We start from the raw sequence: 18,394 nt of genomic DNA, 5'->3' as shown, positions 1-18,394 counted from the left end.
GTAAGTTTTATCAAAAAAGTATCTCAGAGAAAAATTATAGGTCTTAAAATTATCTACAAAATGGTCCTTATACTTTTTTTTCTAAGAATCACCATTTCTGAGATATCGCGATTCTAAAAGTTGAAGGAGTCACTTTCTATATGATATGCACATACAGAGTTCGCCAGAACTCGCGTCCCAAAGAAAAATGGTAAGGTACCATAAACATGGAAAAAATTAAAAAAAATTCTATCTATAAAAATTTCGAAGTTATGAGAGTTTAAATTTTGCACTTTGACTCTTATTTATTTCTGTAGGATAAATAATTTTCCACGTTTTTTTGCTACAGGCTATTAGAAGCGGAAACAAGGAAGCTGTATACTAAACTGTAACTCTGTTTAATGTTATTTATGGCTTTTATTGGCAAAAGTTTTGTACCTTTACTCAATAATTGTAAAAAACATATACAAAATCATCAGTATCATTAAATACACATAAAAAAATGTCAAATGTCAAAAAATGTGTCAAAATTTTTTGACAGATAAAATTTTTTAAACATTTTTTCCATGTTTCTGGTAGCTTATCTTACTTGAAATTTTTCTTCTACTTCATTAAACTTATAAATATCTCGATTCCATTAGAATTAAAAAGTAATTTATTTGGTAATACATACAGGGTGTTCACAAAATCGCGCATTTCATTGAAAGGGAGTAATTGGGTAGTCCCCAGAGTACTGAAAAAATGTTTAAAAAATTCTATTTGTCAAAAATTTTTGACATTTCACATTTTTTTATGTGTATTTAATGATACTGATGATTTTGTATATGTTTTTTTTACAATCATTTAGAAAAGGTACAAAATTTTTGTCAATAAAAGCCACAAATAACATTAAACAGAGTTACAGTTTAGGATACAGCTTCCTTATTTCCGCTTCTAATAGCCTCTAGCAAAAAAACTGGGAAAATTAAGTGCAAAATTTAAACTCTCATAACTTTGAAATTTTTATAGATAGATTTTTTTTTAATTTTTTCTGTGTTCCTGGTACCTTACCCTACATGGTATTTGTCTTTGGGGCCCGAGCTCTGGCGCAGTCTGTATCTGCATATGATGTAGAACGTTACTTCTTCAACTTTTAGAATCGCGATATCTCAGGAATGGTGATTCTTGGAAAAAAAGTATAAGACCGTTCTTGTAGATAATTTTAAGATCTATAATTTTTGTCTGGGCTACTTTTTTAATAAAACTTACCGTTTTCGAAAAAAAAAATTAAAAAACCTCAAATTTTGACCTTTGACCCCGAATAACTTTTTTAGCACTCATGGGATCGATGGGGACTTTTAACACTTTATTTCTAATGGTGTACCCAAGATCTCCACCAAAATTTAGCTCTGTCGGAATTTTCGTTATTTGACCACTATTTTTATGACTAATTTGACCGGACTAAAATAAAGTCTTAACTTTTTAATGCACCAATATGATGATTTGTTCTTTAAAATAAGATCCTTTCATACGTTCCATGTTCCTGGTAACTTACTCTGTAGATTTTTTGTTAAATTACAATTCTGCTAACAAAATTTAGACAAAACCAAAGTTGTTCAAATTGCAATAACAGCTCGTTAATTTTGAAATAAAAAATTTAAAAAAATGTGGTGAAAAGAAATAGTGTGAATAAAAATATCAAAAAGTGACGAAAACAATTGAGTGAATTTCCTATTTCTTATCAATTTTCTTAACTAATTTGATTATGCATTTTGCCTTTTCTATAGATCTTGATGTATTACAGAATTTCAGTTGTGGCTTAAATCTTTTCTACACAACATCTTATTTATTAATTTTCAATTAAAATGACTTGTATTTTGAAAATCAACAACAAAAAAAAAATTAGTTAGACAGCATCAAGAAAATAAAACGTGTATAACAATAAAGAAAGTCAAGTGTGTTGAGAAAAATATGCATTAAATCCTTATTTTTATCAACTTTAAGTAGTAAGTAACATTGGGCAAATGAGACACAGTTCTTATTTACGCATTTATTGATAACCACAAAGAACAATACAGCATGAAAAGTAGTGTTGCAACAATTGCAAAACCAACTACTCAAAAGAACATACAAAATGTAACATGCTTGTCATTACGAAAGAGAAAAAAACACATAACGATTAAAAAATGTATTTAGAAAATGCATTTGGTGTAAATCATATTCCACGATAATCAATGAATCCCCCTGACTTTGATATTGATTTTTTTCTCGATTGTTGATAGCCGCGATCCCTCCCAACGGACGATATGACGCGATTTAACTCAAGGCAGGTGCACTCAAGCTATCCCACCCAAAAAATTCGATCCCCTCGTAATCCCAACTGTCATCAAACCCCATACAGATTAAACAATTGCAATTTCAACAATTCGGGAAACTGGCCGTAGAACTGCATCCAGTTCATCTCCCCGCACTGTTCCTTGAATGAAACCAGAATATTCTTGATGATGTCTTTCAAATCGGGTTTGACGGAATTCCACGACGCCACTGCGTCACAAAAATACATGAAATTGTTCTGACAGAAATTCGGATGCCGGACGACGACCTGACACAAGCCCCGGAACGCCAAATCCTTCTCGTCCGAATCCTTCAAACTCCGTAAAGACATACAACAATTTTTTAAAACTGTATCGGAGTCGGTCAACGTAATGTCGGGACAAACGCAACAAAGCGTACAGAGCGAAACTGAAACAGTCTGATGCATCGCTCGAGATACAGTTGGATTTCTTAAAATGTTGATGAAAGCGGTGAGGATTTCCGGAACGTAGGGGCGGATTTCCGCACCCATAACTGCTGTGAGTTTCCCAATGACCCAAGCCGCGTTTTTGCACACGCCTTCGTAACACTCGTCGAGGTTTTTGATTATCAATTTAATGTAATCGCCGACGCTTGATGACAAATACGGGTAACAAATCAAGACCAATTCGCCGTAGAGAGCTATAGACGACTGTCTTATTAAAAACGAACAGTCTTGCATTGTGGTGTATAAGAGACAAACCAAGTTACTATTGGTGACATATTTGTAAAAATACGATTTCAATCCGACTGCCATGCTGTAAAGGACATCCAAAGCCACATGCATTGGTTCTTTATCAGGTGGATCAAACCCGTTTAAATTCTCTTGAAAATTAGCATCTGCCATAAACGTATCCATGATAATTTCCATACATTGCGTATAAATCACTTCACTATAAGGTAAAAAGCCGGCATCCAAAGACGGTATGATGTTGGCTAAACATTCGAGAACTGCAATGAATTGATCATCGGAATAATTATTATATTCGTTCAACTTTTGCATTAGTGGCGGCATCAATTTTTCGATATATTCCGGTTTACTCAACTCACTCCCGACCGATAAAGCTAACACGTTAATAGCATCATATAACAAATAAAGACTCCGATAATTGAATTTCTGGAAGCCTAATTGAAACCCTTCTAAAATCAAATCAATGTAAGGAATCAACTGCATCTGTGCTTCCTCTTGGAACACACAAAAGGCCGAAATAGCCGCTCTTTGCACACGTTTGTTGTCATCCATGAAATGTTTCAAAAGAATCGTCATCACCGGAATGAAATAAACCGAATGTGAAGGTTGTGAGTTTATAATCCAGCTGACATAACGACTCAATGTCCAACACGTGATGACCCTGACCATGGAATGGTCATCGTTCATACTATGGATCAAGTACTCGACCAAGTACGGCAAATGTGGCTTTAGCCCATTAATACACCCCTCAGAAATAGCCCCCAACGCTAATATCGCAGACTCCTTAATCAAGAAATCTTGATGGTAAAGCAACTCGTTCAAAAACGGTACAATGAGAGGAAGGATATCCTCCCCAAATTTGACCGCGATCGCGTCCAATGACGCAGCACTACATTTCCTCAAAGTCCACCCTACGTAAAAGTCATCCACGTCGTCGCAATTACCCAAAAAATCACCATCCTCATTTGAGAAAGAATCATCGTCGCGTGTGATCCTCTTGTCGTGCATGTGGAACGGAAAAGTGTCCTTCGACGAGTCCTCATTCTGCTCCTCAACCCTCAGTGTGTCTTTGAGAGCGATTAACTCAAAAGTCGAGTATTTCATATTTTTGAGTAGGATTGGAACAAGTTTGTCGATATAAGGAGTCAGGATTTCCTTACAGTTGCTCAATTTCGTGACCGCGAGCCAAAACTCACATGCCCCTAGAGCCACCTCAAGGTCTTCGTGTTGTGTCTTCACCATTAGGTACATAATCACGTCGTGCAAGTGTGGCAAGAGACATTCTTCCCGGTACTCAATATACATAACAAAAGTATGGCAAATGTACTTTTGCATGTCCAAATCATCAGTATCAGCAAGCTGTATCACGCTCCTCAGATATTTCGTCATGTCTATTGATTGTTTCATAACTTTGTAGTGGTCTTGCAAGAATTGGTTGATAAGTTTGATTATATTCTGTTTTTTGTCACACTTTTCGTCGACGAGAAAATCAACAAATTTCGGGAAGACTTCTTTAGTAATTGTGCAAATCTCCTCTTCTGATTTTTCAAGATTCATCATTTCTTCACACACGCTGAAAAGTGTCGTTAAGGCAACTTCGCTGTACTCGTCCGGAGTCTCAAACGATTTCACGAGAAATGGGATCAATTCCGGCCACGTATTGAGGTTGTATTTGGCCAAAGTGTAAATCACGTTGGAAATACTTGCGCGAACGTCGCGACACGGGTCACGTAACAACATCAAACACAACTGTCTTATTTTAATAATACTGTCTTGTGGCAATTTATTATACACCGCCGCGATGTTATTCTTGAGTAGAATTCCACTCAACGATCTGATTTCCTCGGAGAAGTGCGTCTGACCGACGATGTATAACAAATAGTAGGTGAAATCTTCCACGATTTCCAGATTTTTCAATTTTGTTTGGACGTCCTTTTGGATTTCGCTGTCGGGGATAAGAGCGTCTTGTAACAATTCCTTGATTGTGGCCAGAGTCTCCTCTCGAGGCCTCCATAATGACCAATCCATCGTTCACCTAAGAGAAACGAAAAGTGGGGTTATGTATTGCACTCTGAACGAAACAGCTGTTTTTCGATTATCGTGCAAGTTTACGTAAAGAAATTAATTGAATTTGACGTTAAAAAAAATTAAAAACAAGACGTAAATAGCGTACTTACCCGTCAAAAATGCCGATTTTGACAGCCGGTTGTTCACAAATACCGATTGCCAGCTGATAATCGCGACAGCCTTGGATGATGTAGAGAGAGATGGATAGAGAGCGCAATGCTCGCCCTTGCATCAATCTTATCATGGTAAATCGGTATCAATTCCGTGACGTCACGACGTAATTTAATTACTTTCATTAGTTATGATTTTATTAACAATAAACACTATTTTTAGTAACATATCGTTGGATTATTGTAATGTTGGTAACATCTGCTAAATCACTGTTATCTAGCAACTAATTGTAATAATTTTACAGTCCAGTGTGCTATGAATTCTGTAAAGCGTTACCATAGTACAGTAGTACACAAATGTCAAAATAATGATATAATTATTCGGTTAATGAGGGGAAAATTGAAAGTATGACAGCATTTGCGAGTTCACCTCAATAAATGTCTGTTTTTCTATCGATTTCTTTGCAAAATATTGACACTTTACATTTACCAAAATTAGTAATACTACAATGTAAAACAGGCGAAAGACCTTGATGTAACATTTTGTCTCGACTGTGTGATTCCCATTTTAGTTTGAATTGAAATTAAGGAGTAAAATCACAAATACTGTTTTTATTTACAAATATTTATGCAATATAAATACCACAACAGCAATTAAATTATATAAAATGGATAAACTGTGGCAACCTTGACCGTTAAAAGAATTTTTTCGCATTTATTCCATGTGAGTGTTAACTCCACTGCAAAGACAAAGTAAATTGGACAGAAACTGGGCGCCTTAAATGCTTACAATTATTAAAACCCTAGAATAAAATAACTTATTTTTGTCAAGTTGGCTCCTTGTAAATTAAAGTTTAGATATAAGATTCTCATGTACTACATACAGATGATCTATTTCTAATTTTGTGTGGCAATAGGAAATCCCGAAGTATACCTAAATTATCAAATTTACAAAATTCAGTACTTCAAGTTGACATTCTTTTACATCTTTATTCTTGATTAATTTTAAAATTGGCAAAAACACGAAATATTTTAAAGTTCGACGCACGTTTTCTTTAAATATAATACTTTCAACCAGAATATTCAACTTTATTCACAAATTTTCTTTTTAAGATTTCAAAAATATAATTATTTTAAAACTGTTTCTTGCCAACTGGAAGACTTGACAAATAATTTAATAATAATTTAATAGAGATAAATCTTGACAAATTTCAGAAAGAGGGGTGTTTCAAAAATACTATTTTTCATCAAGGCACATATTCTGTTGTTTTCGTATCAACAAAACTATTCAATAAACCAGTAAAATTTGAATAAAGAAATACCCAAAAACGAGCTATTGTTATCTACTTCTGCTAATGATGGCAAGTCAAAGGACCTACAATTACCCAGTTAACAATATGTATTTACGATAATTATTGGAATACCCGCGCCCCTATAATGGTTTCTGTGATTTAAAAATATTTCTTGTTTCATGAAATGGCGTACAAAATCGCCGTTTTATTACATTTAATAATTAGAGTAGTATTAAAATGTTCAAGAAAAGGAAATGAAACGATATTATGATGACATAATAATTCTTATACTCGTATACATCAAAGATTCTGGATAAAACTATTACGCTATCAATGTTGTTTATGAACAGGAAGTATATATAATTATCTTATTTATAAATAGATACAGTAGGCAACAATGAACTTTTGTAAACATGGTATATAAAAAAAAAAAAACAGAAAAATATTTAATTATACCTAGATGTTTGACAAAAAGAAAAATGATGGTTTCCATGTTTGACAGTTATATTGGTCATTAACCTCGCTACCAACTTTGTAAACAAAAATAAACCCCAATGAATACTTTATTGGCCTTTTAAACACTCTAATTAACAGCATGACTATTATCCAAAATAAATAAAAAAACTGTTTTCGTTTCTGCAATGTGGAATGATGTTTTATCAATATTTAATCTTGATGATAAATTTTCAAATAACAAAAATATTTATTTGTTCCATAACTGCATTATGTATTATCGTTATTATCACAGTCTAAAAAAAGTAAATTACGTAGATCCGTCGTTATCAGCAGTATACTATATTAACCACATCCCTTTTAATTATTAATAAAATAATTTTTCCTATGATTCTAGCAGAAAGTGAGTTTTTCCCCTTTAATTTCCGAAAGGAAAATGGCCAATTACCTACCAGAGATAAAATTTTCGTCGTCCATCTGACAAAATTACAATAAAAATAATAAATATGTAACCTCTCAGGGAGATAAAAATTTTACCTCCCCCATAGAAATGGAAAAACAAGCTGCTAGACTTAATGGCAAAACTGAGAAATTGTTAGTTTTGAAGTTTTATGGATCGTAGAAAAAATTATATGTATTACATTGGAGGAAAGCTTCTTTACCATCTGTGGGTGAAATAGATACACTTTTTTCTCTTGTAATAACGCTTGAACTCGTTATTTGTATAATACTTGTATACATAATAATCGATCACCCACCCAAATTTACTCAACTTTCGAAGAATGAATGACACTAAAATGCCTTGTGGGTTTGTATGATTCAATTCCTTACGTCTTGTTGTAATTACAGTTACCGAACTAACAGATTAATTGGGAGAGTGCAAAAAAGTTAAATTTTTATTTCAAGTGACCTGTAAAACGAAGGTTAACCAGCATTTTCTACATACAATAAGAAATGCAACAAACATAATTTTAGTACATTACTATTTTCTCACAAGAAATTCCAAGGATTTTACCAACGATTTTACAAAAATAATAATGCAAAAAGGTTGTACACTTAATATTTTACGATTGCATAAATTCTTGCACATTTACGAGTCGTTAAAAGTTGATGTCACGCTTTTTTTCGGCAAGAAAGTAATTTAATTTCGGCTAACTTTGCAGCTCCGGATTATTCCGGAGGGTGTGTCTTATTACTCCAGCCCGCGTAAACATAGCCATGAAAAGATTAATTGGTTGCCAGTTCGTAAACATAATGGGGTAATAATTAACGCTTCTTCGCAAATGTACTCATTAACCTCAAATGTTCTAATGAATAACCCTCGTAATTGCAATCATTCAATTACAGTGCGACCTACGCGTTAACCCAATTCGCAATCCAGATCCAAATTTGAATAATCGACCGGAAGTGCATCTCGTTTGTTTTCATTTGACACTTGTCATTAAATCGTTGCGTACGTCGAAGTAAACATTGAAAAAACAAAACAAACAAGTGCCAGTGTTTTTGACGTAAAAATGTAAGTTTTTCTCTTTAATGACTTACTTTTGGGTTAAATATTGGGTCGTCCAATCGATGACTCCACCGATGACTTCTAAATTAATCAACTTGTAGCTTCCTAATTTAACAGGTAGTTGATCGTTGGGATTGACCGTTTGAGCAAAACTTTCGAAAAACTCGCGGTAGTAAGTCAAATAATCGTCTTTATTAGCCATAATCACTAGGAAAACTTATCACAGGCACTTTTTGCTTGAACACTATGTACACAAAGTTTCGTTGTTTACAGAGTTAACTGATATGTATATTTGTACTTTGATTAAGAATAGTTTCGCAGACGTAATACTGTCGACTGGTAAATTTATTTTATAATTATTTGGTGTTTAATACCATTCATACACCTCTGACTCATTCGCCTAACCCAACTAACAAATCAGCGATGATAGGTTTCATTTTGTTCCAGACATGTTCACCAACATTACAAAAAAAAATCTCAATGTTTACATAACGCTCAATTTCCATACTAACTTTATTACATAATTTACATTAATGTACAATACGAGGAGAGATCAGTTTGGGGCGGAATCTCCCCTCTCATTTCTTTGGATTTAATGTTTAGGTAACTAGCCTCGTATTCCTTTTGGATGTGTTCAGGGAGCGGCGAATTCCAATTTTCGGGGGGCGATTTTCGTCGTGACCATACGTCGTTCGAGAAATGGGGCACGAGTCGTTCTTTACGTCTCCGTTTTTCATTTTCTATTACTTCTTTCTGCAAAAATTTGCTCGAAACTATTGACAAAAAATTGATAGTTACCGCTGATTTCACATCTTTGTTTTCACGCCACCGGCAACAATTGTCATAGTCTCTTTTCCAAGAAATGCAGTCTAGAGTTTCGCCAAAAATGAAATATTGATGAAATCTGCCTCTGAACGACGTACATTCTTTATATTCTTCTTCATAAACGGGGCATGGACGGATCTAAAATTTTTCCTCGAAAAAACAAGATTCGATAGTAAATTAATTACCAGCCACTCGTCTTCAATTTTTGGTTTATCGTTTTCATTTTTTTGGACTGATTCAGTCATGTTTTAATTAAAAATCCTTGGCATTATTTTGAGGTTATAATTTTCTAATTTTTGAGTTGGTAGTGCGACACACGTGACTACTCGCATTGTGATTGGTCAATCCCAAATGCGGCCACTTACAAAATTTTCGCGCCAATGAAAGCTAATCATAAAATAATCGCTTTATCATCACGTAAATTGATAAGTTGAATGGTACATTGCAGTAGATTGACCGCTTTGATCTCTAAAGAGACAAAATGTCGAAACTTGTTGGAAGTTATGATCACGAGAAAAGTGAAAATTTAGACCAGTATTATTCAGCTTTGGGTAAGAATTTTTTTTATAATTCGTAGAGTTAATTACGCTTTTTAGGGGTTCCGTACATTGCTCGTAAGATGATGAGTTTTACGAGTCCAAAACTGACAATTGCAAATAACGGTGATTGTTGGACTATTACAACAATTACAAGGCTTAGGACGCTAAAGCTTGAATTCAAATTGGGGGAGGAATACGACGAGGACATGCCAGGAGGAACGTTGAAAGTTAGTACTATTCTAGTTTTTAAGAATGAAACAATAAAAATTTTAAGAGCACAACTACGATGGAAAACGATTCGACTCTTGTAACTGTTTCAATTGGTCCTGAAAATACTAAAATTATTCGAACGTACGAGGCTACTGATAATGGATGCGTTCTTGTAAGGAAATTAACAAAATTTTCACCATTTTTCCGATTTTATAATTATTTTGTAGACTTTGAAACATGAGAAAAGCGGAACTGAAGGGAAACGGTACTTCAAAAAGGCTTAAATTTTCCACTTATTACTCTTATATTTGAGATATTGTAATCTGGATATAAATAAGTGTAAACTAATTAATTAACTTACGTAATTATATGTATAGGTGTTATGTAGGATGTGTCAAATAAAAATCAAGTGTGATCGTTTCTATTTATTATTTCTGAAATAAAACAACGTGTAAAACAACAAACCCCTGCTAAACCCTGGACTTTGTTAAAGGTCCCAAGACCGGTCTTGTAAAAAATCTTATTGTCCACGATTCAAGGGCCACAATATTTAACACCCATCATAATAATGACCAAATTAATAAATGAATAATTAAAGCAAGAATGAATTTATGCAGCAATGTTGAAAAATGTACATCTATTAATACGTATATTATTTCCCGGTATAAGCCAGAGTGGTAGTGAAGAGGACTTTTTGTCTGTTTTTAATCTTCTTCTTTTTTCCAACAGGTTGCGACCCTACACAGAAACGTCATTTCCCTTGCACACAAACCAAAAAAATACCTACCAGACTCGGTAAAAACATCATTTTCCTCAGCTTTTTGTAAGGCTTGAACAATGGCATCTCCTAGACTCGTGCTTGGTGGAATCGGCTCAAAATCCTCCGTTTCTGGTTCACTGTCACTACGATTACGAATCACATTAAAACAACTCGAGTTAATTTTTTGTCCAGTGACGTTAATTAATTTAGTTGGGGCAGTTGTTGCTTTCAATGATGGCCATTTGTTAGTTTCAGCTTTTTTCGTACTCGCCAACATCTACAACATTTATTTGTATTATTAATATTCACAAAAACGACTAAAATACTTTAGCAAAAGAAGGTCCAGCGTGTTCGTTCTCAACAGTGAGACTATTTGGTGGTGTTATTGTTATCTCACACGAACTTCCTTCACTTGGTTGGGTACATTCCGATTCTGTTCTTATTCTCCCATCAAAACAAGGAAATTGCGCCTCTGACTCAATGTGTAAATTAGGTATGGGGTATTTACCCATGAGACGATTTTCCTCATCGGCGATTTTTTTCTCACGGCGTTTTTCTTCACGTGCGCGACGCTGACGCCTCTTACGACGTACTTCAATTTGTTCTTTAAAAAAAATATATAAATAGTACCAAAGAATAATAATAATAATTCAATGTAGTACAGGGGACTGACCTCAGCTGGTATTAAATAACCAATCAAGGCTAATTATCCTGACAATGATTTGGCACAAAATTACATCAAATCGATAAATGAACAATTTGATAAAACAATTTTGTGCGACATGTATTAAAAATAAATGAATTACCATTAAAATGTTCCAAAGTTTCTTTACTGACAATTGGTTGTTTCAACTGTATTTCTGCAACTTCGAACTGACAAGTCACGGGCAAATGTTGGAGATATCTCAATCGTTTTCTCAACTCTTCAGTCATAGATCCTCCTTCTTTTTCAAGGATTTTTCCACTTAATGTTTCAGGACTATTTTCCAAAGACCCGTATGTATGTTCAAGCATTCGTGCATTGATGGCATGAAGATAGATATGTTGACCGTCAGATGCTACAAATAAACTCTTCAAAATTCGAATTTTGGGCCAAAATTGAATTGTTGCAAAGCACCGAAGAAGTACATTCACGTCAAAATAAATGCACTAAAGGAAACCTTGCGATAATTTGCCAAAGTTACAATTTCACAATGCCTGAGAGTGGCAATGTGTACTCAACACTTTGGACTTTTAATGTTTTATTTTATTTGAAAATTACCTTGATAGAAGTAATGGAATTTTGATTGCTGGTTGGTCGATATGTCCAAATTTTCGGCCTTGATGTTATTATTATCAAAAGTTTCATCGTTGTTGTCGTTTATTTGCAAATTATCTAAATTTTCCTCAAGGGTAACTTTTTCATTCTCATTTGAAGTTTTACAATTTTTCAAAATTGTGTCTCTTCGCTGATTCAAACATGTTAAAGCTTCCTCTATAAAACAATTCTCAGGACAATCACCATTTTCCACTAGTTGCACATTTAATTCATCATTTTCTCTATCAATAATTGACAAAATTTCGGCTTGATTCGCTATCAGTAATTTAGAATAAACATCAATTTCTGAATCAGAAAATTTAATAATTTCTTCATCTTTGACAGCTGCCGATGCAGGATAAGTAACCAAAGATCCTTTCAGTCGTTTCATCAATTTAAATGTAATCACATTATCAACATTAAACGTTTTGTAATGTTTACTAACAACACTCTTTAAATCTTGTTTATGGATAGATTCAAAACAAATCGGACATTTGCGCCATGTTTTATCAGAAAGTGATAAGTAATGCAGAATACAAGACCAGCAGTAAATATGACCACATCTTGTCATTTTGGCAGCAACTGGAGGATAAAGACAGATTGGGCATGACGGGTAATCAGATACTTGTACATTCTTAAAAAATAAAAACCAATCACCTCAAAAAACTACACTACATTTTAACTTACCACTTGTTCTATAAGACTCCAATCAACTAAGGCATCAGGGTTGTTCATATATTGCTTATAGTCACCCGAAGTATTGACAACAAATTGGCAACTGTTAAAACACCAATTAACCAAAACTCAAAATAACAAAAATCAAAAATTACTTTGCTTGCAGGAAGTGTTCCTTGTTGTATTTATGCTTCTTGGTGATGTAACGATTTGATGTTTTATTGCCTCTTTCAGCACATTGATATCGTCCTTCTCGTGAAGGAGTCGCATAAACGAAATTTAGTAAATGATTAAGGCTTTGTTTTTTACTGCCTGGTAGAAAAACTGAACCCAATTCAGCTTCAAATTCCTCATCTAGCCGGGTTGTCTCCGTTCGACCCACAGCAGGACCAGGGTTGAAGGCTCCCCGCGGCCTAGGTCTTTTGATATCATAGGTTTTCGAACGTTGTGGGGGCGGTTTGCGAGATGATTCGCTTTTGGCAGATAAACTGCCGCCAGCGGACTCTCTGCGGCGTCCCGAACGTGGCCACAACTTACCACTAGCAACATCTAAAAACCAATAATGGAAAATTATTTTTAAAAATGTAACTTAATTAAAACTATTTATTATTTAGTAATTTAATTAACGTAATTGGAGTTTAACGCGTATTATAATTACCTTTATTTAAGATTAAGTAATTAAAAACAAATTCGATAAAAATATCTTAAGCGAACAAAACTCTTCTTTGTATTTAACGCTGCGCAGTAAGTTTAAAATAAGGAGGAATCAAAGTATCAACAATTAATAGACTTGACTATTACTGGACTCGTTTCAAATTTAATTTTCCACGAATTCCACTGCACTATTTCCATATTATTTACACCAAAGTGAACAGAGGAATCATTTCCATAATTATTTGTGTCATTAGTTTATTACAACAGCTATTAAACAATGCTGAATCATATTGAAATTACTGTTGAATAACCAGTGGCTAACATTTTCTAATACTCTTCCTTTGTTAATTAATCAGCTGGGATTTGTGTTTTTGTTTAGTTATATAGTATTTGTAGTAATTAATTAATTATCTACATACAGTTGATGCGGTATAAGTTGGCGAAGTCCGGCGCCTACCGAGGGAGTAACTCGGCAAACCTCGGTACGTTTAAGTTCGAGTTGCGAGAAACATTGGCGTAGTCTTACACACATTTTTGTTTTAAACAATTTCACTTTTTTATTTTGCAAAAGTATTTGCAGAGCATTCTTAATTGTAATGAAATTTTAATTCACGATTAATTTGATGTTTGAATAAAAAAATTAACTGACAACTTAATTTGGATTTGTTTAAGCCTGAATTCAATTTTATTTCGCCTTTTCTAAATCGATTAACGGCGAATTTAATTTTCATTGTCACCTTTAAACAAAAATAAATTTTCGGTAAAAGTTTATGTTTGGACGATATCCTGTAGCCAATCAGATGCTAGCACGACTATAAAGAGTGCAAAAAATGATCAACGTCGAAGTGTAATAATATTCGCATTATTTTATAACGTTGCGAATGGCGGGATAACGCAGCCCCAAACAAAGACCTTTTACAACGAAACTGTTACGAAATGGGTTTTTGTATATTTTGCCGTTTTTTGAGGGAATTAATACGGTAACGAACGAATCAGTCGTAGTCTTGCTCCTGTACGAGTTACTTGAATTGTAATAATTGTCCGAATAAATTCTTCTTTCGTGGTTCAGTGCGAAATTGTGTAGAAATGGGGGCTATATTATCAGTGCGGGTTGGGTTGTTGGGTAGTTTCGAGCGCCTAATAATCATTTAGTAGTGCGCGATTTTTAACATTTCAATTTATTAGTGAGTGCCAATGGGGAAATGGAGGAAGCAATCGTGCTACAGGAATCCGGATTAAAGGGTTAGTCAACAATACTTTTTTTTTTTAGAAAAATCACATTTAAATTTTATTTAATATTTTCAACTGATTTAATAACACATTGAACTGATTTTGTGTTTCTTTATTTTCAGTAAGTCCGTTTAAGAAGCAGAGGTAAATTGCTTGAAAGCATAGCAGAAGAAGATGCCATATAAGGTTAGAGAGTCCATTTTAATTTTTAATTTTATTGTTTATCGCAAAGTGAAGTGTGTGAATTCGTGATTTTTAAATGCAAAAGTAAGTATATATTTATTAAACTATAAATAGACATTAGAACAATTTAAAAGTGAATCTTGAAATTTTCAAATAAAATTCAATTTTAATTATTGAGATTCAAAAACCAGCCCTTTTAAAAACTTGTAATATTGTTAGAAAATGTTTCCAACACTAACGAAACTCGTTTTAATAACATAAAAAATAATAACTTAATTAATAATAATTCATTAATTAGTTGCCCGGCCGAAGATCTGTAGTGGGCTAGATTGGGGAATTTTTCTTACATTAATCTCATTTTAAACAATTCATCAACATCATTAATTGATAGCAATATCCGTAATGGTGAATCTTGCCTATAATAACTGTATGTTTATATGTATCATATCAAGCATGATCAAGATCATCCACCGTTACCATTGTTTATAATAAATTCAGGGGTTGTTTCCCTATTAATCCTATATAACTTAAGATTCGTCAAAAATAAAAATAATTTCGATTGTAAGGTTACGTTACTTGCTTTTAATTATTTTTACGGTTTACACCCGGAACCACGTTTCATAAGCTCTCTTTCGATACTCAAATGGGTTTCAAAATAACTAAAGCAGTGACTAAAGGAACGCAAAGTAAAAAAAAATACATTTGGCAACGTTGTTATAGATGTCAAGTGGTTGTCAAGTATTTTGGGAATGTTGCCAATCTTTGGATTCATGACCAGCTGAGATGATTTTTAAGTTTTGACAAGCATCACTGTAGCACGCTAAAATTTGTTCAATTTTAGTTAAATTGTTAAATATATTTACCACAAATATTCATTTTAAAAGTTGAAACGTCCAGATGTTACGTCATTTATCAGCTGATAAAATTCAATGGCTCAATTCTACCGTTCCATTTTATCATTTTCTTCTGATATGAGAAAACAAAGTACATAACGTGTGCAATAATAAAATTTAAATAAAAAATTGTTACGTAAATTTGCAAACCGGCCGCCATATTGGCACAATCTTGACCTCCACAACGAATACAAACCTTGACTTTTTTTGGAGTCAGAAGCAAGCCCTTTGGAGGCAGGCTGTACTAAACGACTCCCTTTTTTCTCCATACCGTCTTCCAGTCTTAAAAATTGCAGATTTTTGGGAGAGTTGAGCTCCTCCACATGGAGTGGCAACACGCAGTTTCGAAGTAGACATTTTAAAAAGCCATGTTTTATAAAATCACTAAACAAGAAAAATACTTATAGAACACAGTATTTCTCCCAATTTTCAAACGCCGAAAAGGTCGAGGGAAAGTTATACGAGCAACTTTCGGGAGCAGGAAACTCCCTGTCGTCGAAAACGACGAATTTTAACACGAAAACACTTCTCGCGATCTCGTCGCAATAATGGCGACGGGAAATTAATTTTTCAGTCAAACGAAGCTGCGATGTGATTGGCCCAAACCAATCCGGGGATACCACCACAACAAATAAAACGCGGCGCGAATTTTAAACAACTAACACTTTATTAAATTAAAAAAGTAAAATAAATTAAAACAATTAATTACATAGCATCAAAATGAAAACGATGAGACTCGGAAAGCCGCTCTTTCTTATCCTCTTGCCTCTCTTTCCAATGCAAGACTCCAATTATCACAGTTATGATACCACAAATGCCGGTTAATGCCGCTACAGACATTAAAATTAGCTTACTAGGAGTCACGAATAATTGTGCTTTCCATCGTGATGGTTCATTTGCAGGCCATGGTATTACTACCATTTGGGAATTTGGTATAATTTGATTCCACGATCTTGAATGGTTTGATAAACCTACTGTCAAAGAATCAACAAAGTTTGGTGTTCTCCCTAAACCAAAAATAGTGTATGGCAAATTGAGACTAAAGTGGGCTGATTGAGGTATCTGAGCTGAAGCACCATGTCGTGTATAACCTTCCTGTGTTGTTGTCTTGTAAGAAATCAAAGGACCGGGTAAATTAGTACCGTAAGTGCGTCTTTTCTTCCCTACTCGCCCCATAATCATTTCATTGTTCTTATTCGAAAGTCCGGTCAAAACCATGACTTTGATAAAATTCGCGTCGTAATCTAGACTATTTTTGAAAGCCGCAGCTTTGTATTCTTTATTATGGTAAGAGACCAAAATCACGTCCAAAATACCGTCTTGGTAAAAGTCAAAAAAAGCAGCCATTGCAGTGCCATTTTTAAACGAATTCAAAATGTTCCATCTTACGTTGTATGAACGTTTAAATTTACCACAACTGGTCATACAGGGGACATTCTCTAACAAAAATGATTGGGGATGCTCCGGATTATTGGGGCTTAAAGTGGCCAAAATATCCGGATATCCGTCCATGTTAAAATCACCACTGTGCAAAGTGATAGTATCGGTGTATTTACTGCCAGGTTTGAGAGCAAAGCCCCATGTGGCCCCATAATCGTCTTTGAAATTCACTTGCAAGTTGTGCCACTCGCCGTTGCTGTAGACCAAAAGTGCGCTATTTTGGCAATTGTCGTCGAAACAAATTGGAGTCACTAAATCCATTTGACCTTTGAGTTCAACATCCATGAAGAGTGATTGGCCAATTACTTTCGCCCCTTTTGGATGTTGGATGCTTTTCTTGTAGATAAATTTGCCCTTATGTTCGCTTCCTAGCCAAATTTCAAAATCCTCTTTTGTTGTTATGAACAAATCGGCCATATAGTCCTCATTTAAATCTAAAATTCAACATTAATACGATTTCAGTGTTACTAAAAAGTAAATTACCGATAAAAGCATGAGCGTGGGGTCTGCTCAACTCCGTCCTGCGCATATTATCCTCCATGGGGATCCTCTCAGGTGGATTCCTTGTGTTATTAAAAACCCAAAACACCCTAGTTCCATCCGTATCCTGCCCAAACAAATCAACAATCATATCCTGATTATAGTCAAGCGCCAGCGGCTGTCCGATCATGGGAATCGCTTTTCTTTCATTACTGCAATTCAAATGGCTTGCCCCACCCCAGATAATATGAGCATAAGTGTGTGGAAAATGCTCGTTTTCTTTTCCTCTGTATACAAGAGTGACCATAACGTCCATGAAGGCGTCCCCATCAAAGTCTCCAGGCACCACACTTGTGATTAGTTTATTTTCAAAGGTGCAAGACAAGCTAGGCTTGGCCACTCGCAGTATCGGTTCTTCCTCATGTGCTAACAAAATCTCAACGGTTTTTCCACCATTTCGAAGGACGAAAACGTCGGTTAGTTCGTCGGAATTAAAATCTCCAAATGCGGCGGGCATGCCATCGGTTAATGTACCAAAAACTAAGGGGGTTATGTCGCTGCTTTGTGTTAGAGTGGTAGTGACGGATAAGACAATGAAAACGAAAATGGTGCACTTGGTGGTCATTTCGGGTCAGTTTTCAACTTGATGGGGGTACAAAACTTAAATATTGTTTTTGTTTAGAAAATTCACGTTATTTCGCATTATTTTGACATTTGGTGACATTAGTCCAGTTGTCAATGAACTGTCGGTAATGTAGGGATCGAGTAGTGTTTA

At 34.5% G+C, this 18,394-nt stretch overlaps 6 protein-coding genes across 7 annotated transcripts in view; 1 reads left to right on the top strand and 5 right to left on the bottom strand.

Moving 5' to 3' along the window:
• The window catches only part of LOC123015723 (proteoglycan 4-like), a 49,150-nt gene extending 40,306 nt beyond the window's left edge, over positions 1 to 8,844 (bottom strand). The window contains exon 1 of the mRNA XM_044415622.1: positions 8,466 to 8,844. Coding sequence (XP_044271557.1) covers positions 8,466 to 8,635 — 170 coding nt within the window. The 5' untranslated portion in view covers positions 8,636 to 8,844. The remainder of the gene's footprint in view (positions 1 to 8,465) is intronic.
• Positions 1,997 to 6,258, bottom strand: LOC123015724 (transportin-2-like). The gene is made up of 2 exons (XM_044415623.1): positions 5,179 to 6,258; positions 1,997 to 5,036 (listed from the first exon to the last, which is right to left on the bottom strand). The coding sequence occupies exon 2, from the start codon at positions 5,027 to 5,029 to the stop codon at positions 2,345 to 2,347; it is 2,685 nt and encodes an 894-aa protein (XP_044271558.1). The 5' UTR covers positions 5,030 to 5,036; positions 5,179 to 6,258; the 3' UTR covers positions 1,997 to 2,344.
• LOC123015727 (fatty acid-binding protein-like) lies at positions 8,012 to 10,426 on the top strand. 2 transcript variants are annotated; one of them, XM_044415627.1, is made up of 5 exons: positions 8,012 to 8,439; positions 9,707 to 9,809; positions 9,855 to 10,024; positions 10,072 to 10,179; positions 10,235 to 10,426. In XM_044415627.1, the coding sequence occupies exons 2-5, from the start codon at positions 9,740 to 9,742 to the stop codon at positions 10,289 to 10,291; spliced, it is 405 nt and encodes a 134-aa protein (XP_044271562.1). In that variant the 5' UTR covers positions 8,012 to 8,439; positions 9,707 to 9,739; the 3' UTR covers positions 10,292 to 10,426. The 2 variants fall into 2 exon arrangements, with proteins under 2 accessions (XP_044271562.1, XP_044271563.1); XM_044415628.1 differs by lacking the exon at positions 8,012 to 8,439 and having other exon boundaries at positions 8,454 to 9,809.
• LOC123015726 (UPF0545 protein C22orf39 homolog) lies at positions 8,933 to 9,600 on the bottom strand. Its single transcript, XM_044415626.1, has 3 exons — positions 9,444 to 9,600; positions 9,232 to 9,396; positions 8,933 to 9,186 (listed from the first exon to the last, which is right to left on the bottom strand). The coding sequence occupies exons 1-3, from the start codon at positions 9,501 to 9,503 to the stop codon at positions 8,959 to 8,961; spliced, it is 453 nt and encodes a 150-aa protein (XP_044271561.1). The 5' UTR covers positions 9,504 to 9,600; the 3' UTR covers positions 8,933 to 8,958.
• Positions 10,420 to 16,260, bottom strand: LOC123015725 (RING finger protein 10). The gene is made up of 8 exons (XM_044415624.1): positions 15,896 to 16,260; positions 12,895 to 13,288; positions 12,752 to 12,842; positions 12,029 to 12,698; positions 11,574 to 11,825; positions 11,094 to 11,371; positions 10,795 to 11,044; positions 10,420 to 10,745 (listed from the first exon to the last, which is right to left on the bottom strand). Exons 1-8 carry the CDS (start codon positions 15,966 to 15,968, stop codon positions 10,660 to 10,662), a joined length of 2,094 nt encoding a protein of 697 aa, XP_044271559.1. The 5' UTR covers positions 15,969 to 16,260; the 3' UTR covers positions 10,420 to 10,659.
• Positions 16,261 to 16,344: 84 nt separating this feature from the next.
• LOC123015518 (T-cell immunomodulatory protein) lies at positions 16,345 to 18,376 on the bottom strand. Its single transcript, XM_044415285.1, has 2 exons — positions 17,623 to 18,376; positions 16,345 to 17,573 (listed from the first exon to the last, which is right to left on the bottom strand). The coding sequence occupies exons 1-2, from the start codon at positions 18,242 to 18,244 to the stop codon at positions 16,405 to 16,407; spliced, it is 1,791 nt and encodes a 596-aa protein (XP_044271220.1). The 5' UTR covers positions 18,245 to 18,376; the 3' UTR covers positions 16,345 to 16,404.
• Between the last annotated feature and the right edge of the window lie 18 nt (positions 18,377 to 18,394).

The sequence above is a fragment of the Tribolium madens genome, unplaced genomic scaffold, assembly GCF_015345945.1.
Source record: "Tribolium madens isolate multiple individuals breed KSU strain unplaced genomic scaffold, Tmad_KSU_1.1 Scaffold_19;HRSCAF=116;Tcas5.2_LG9, whole genome shotgun sequence".
NCBI lineage: Eukaryota > Metazoa > Arthropoda > Insecta > Coleoptera > Tenebrionidae > Tribolium > Tribolium madens.
This window is presented reverse-complemented; position numbering and strand designations above follow the sequence as displayed.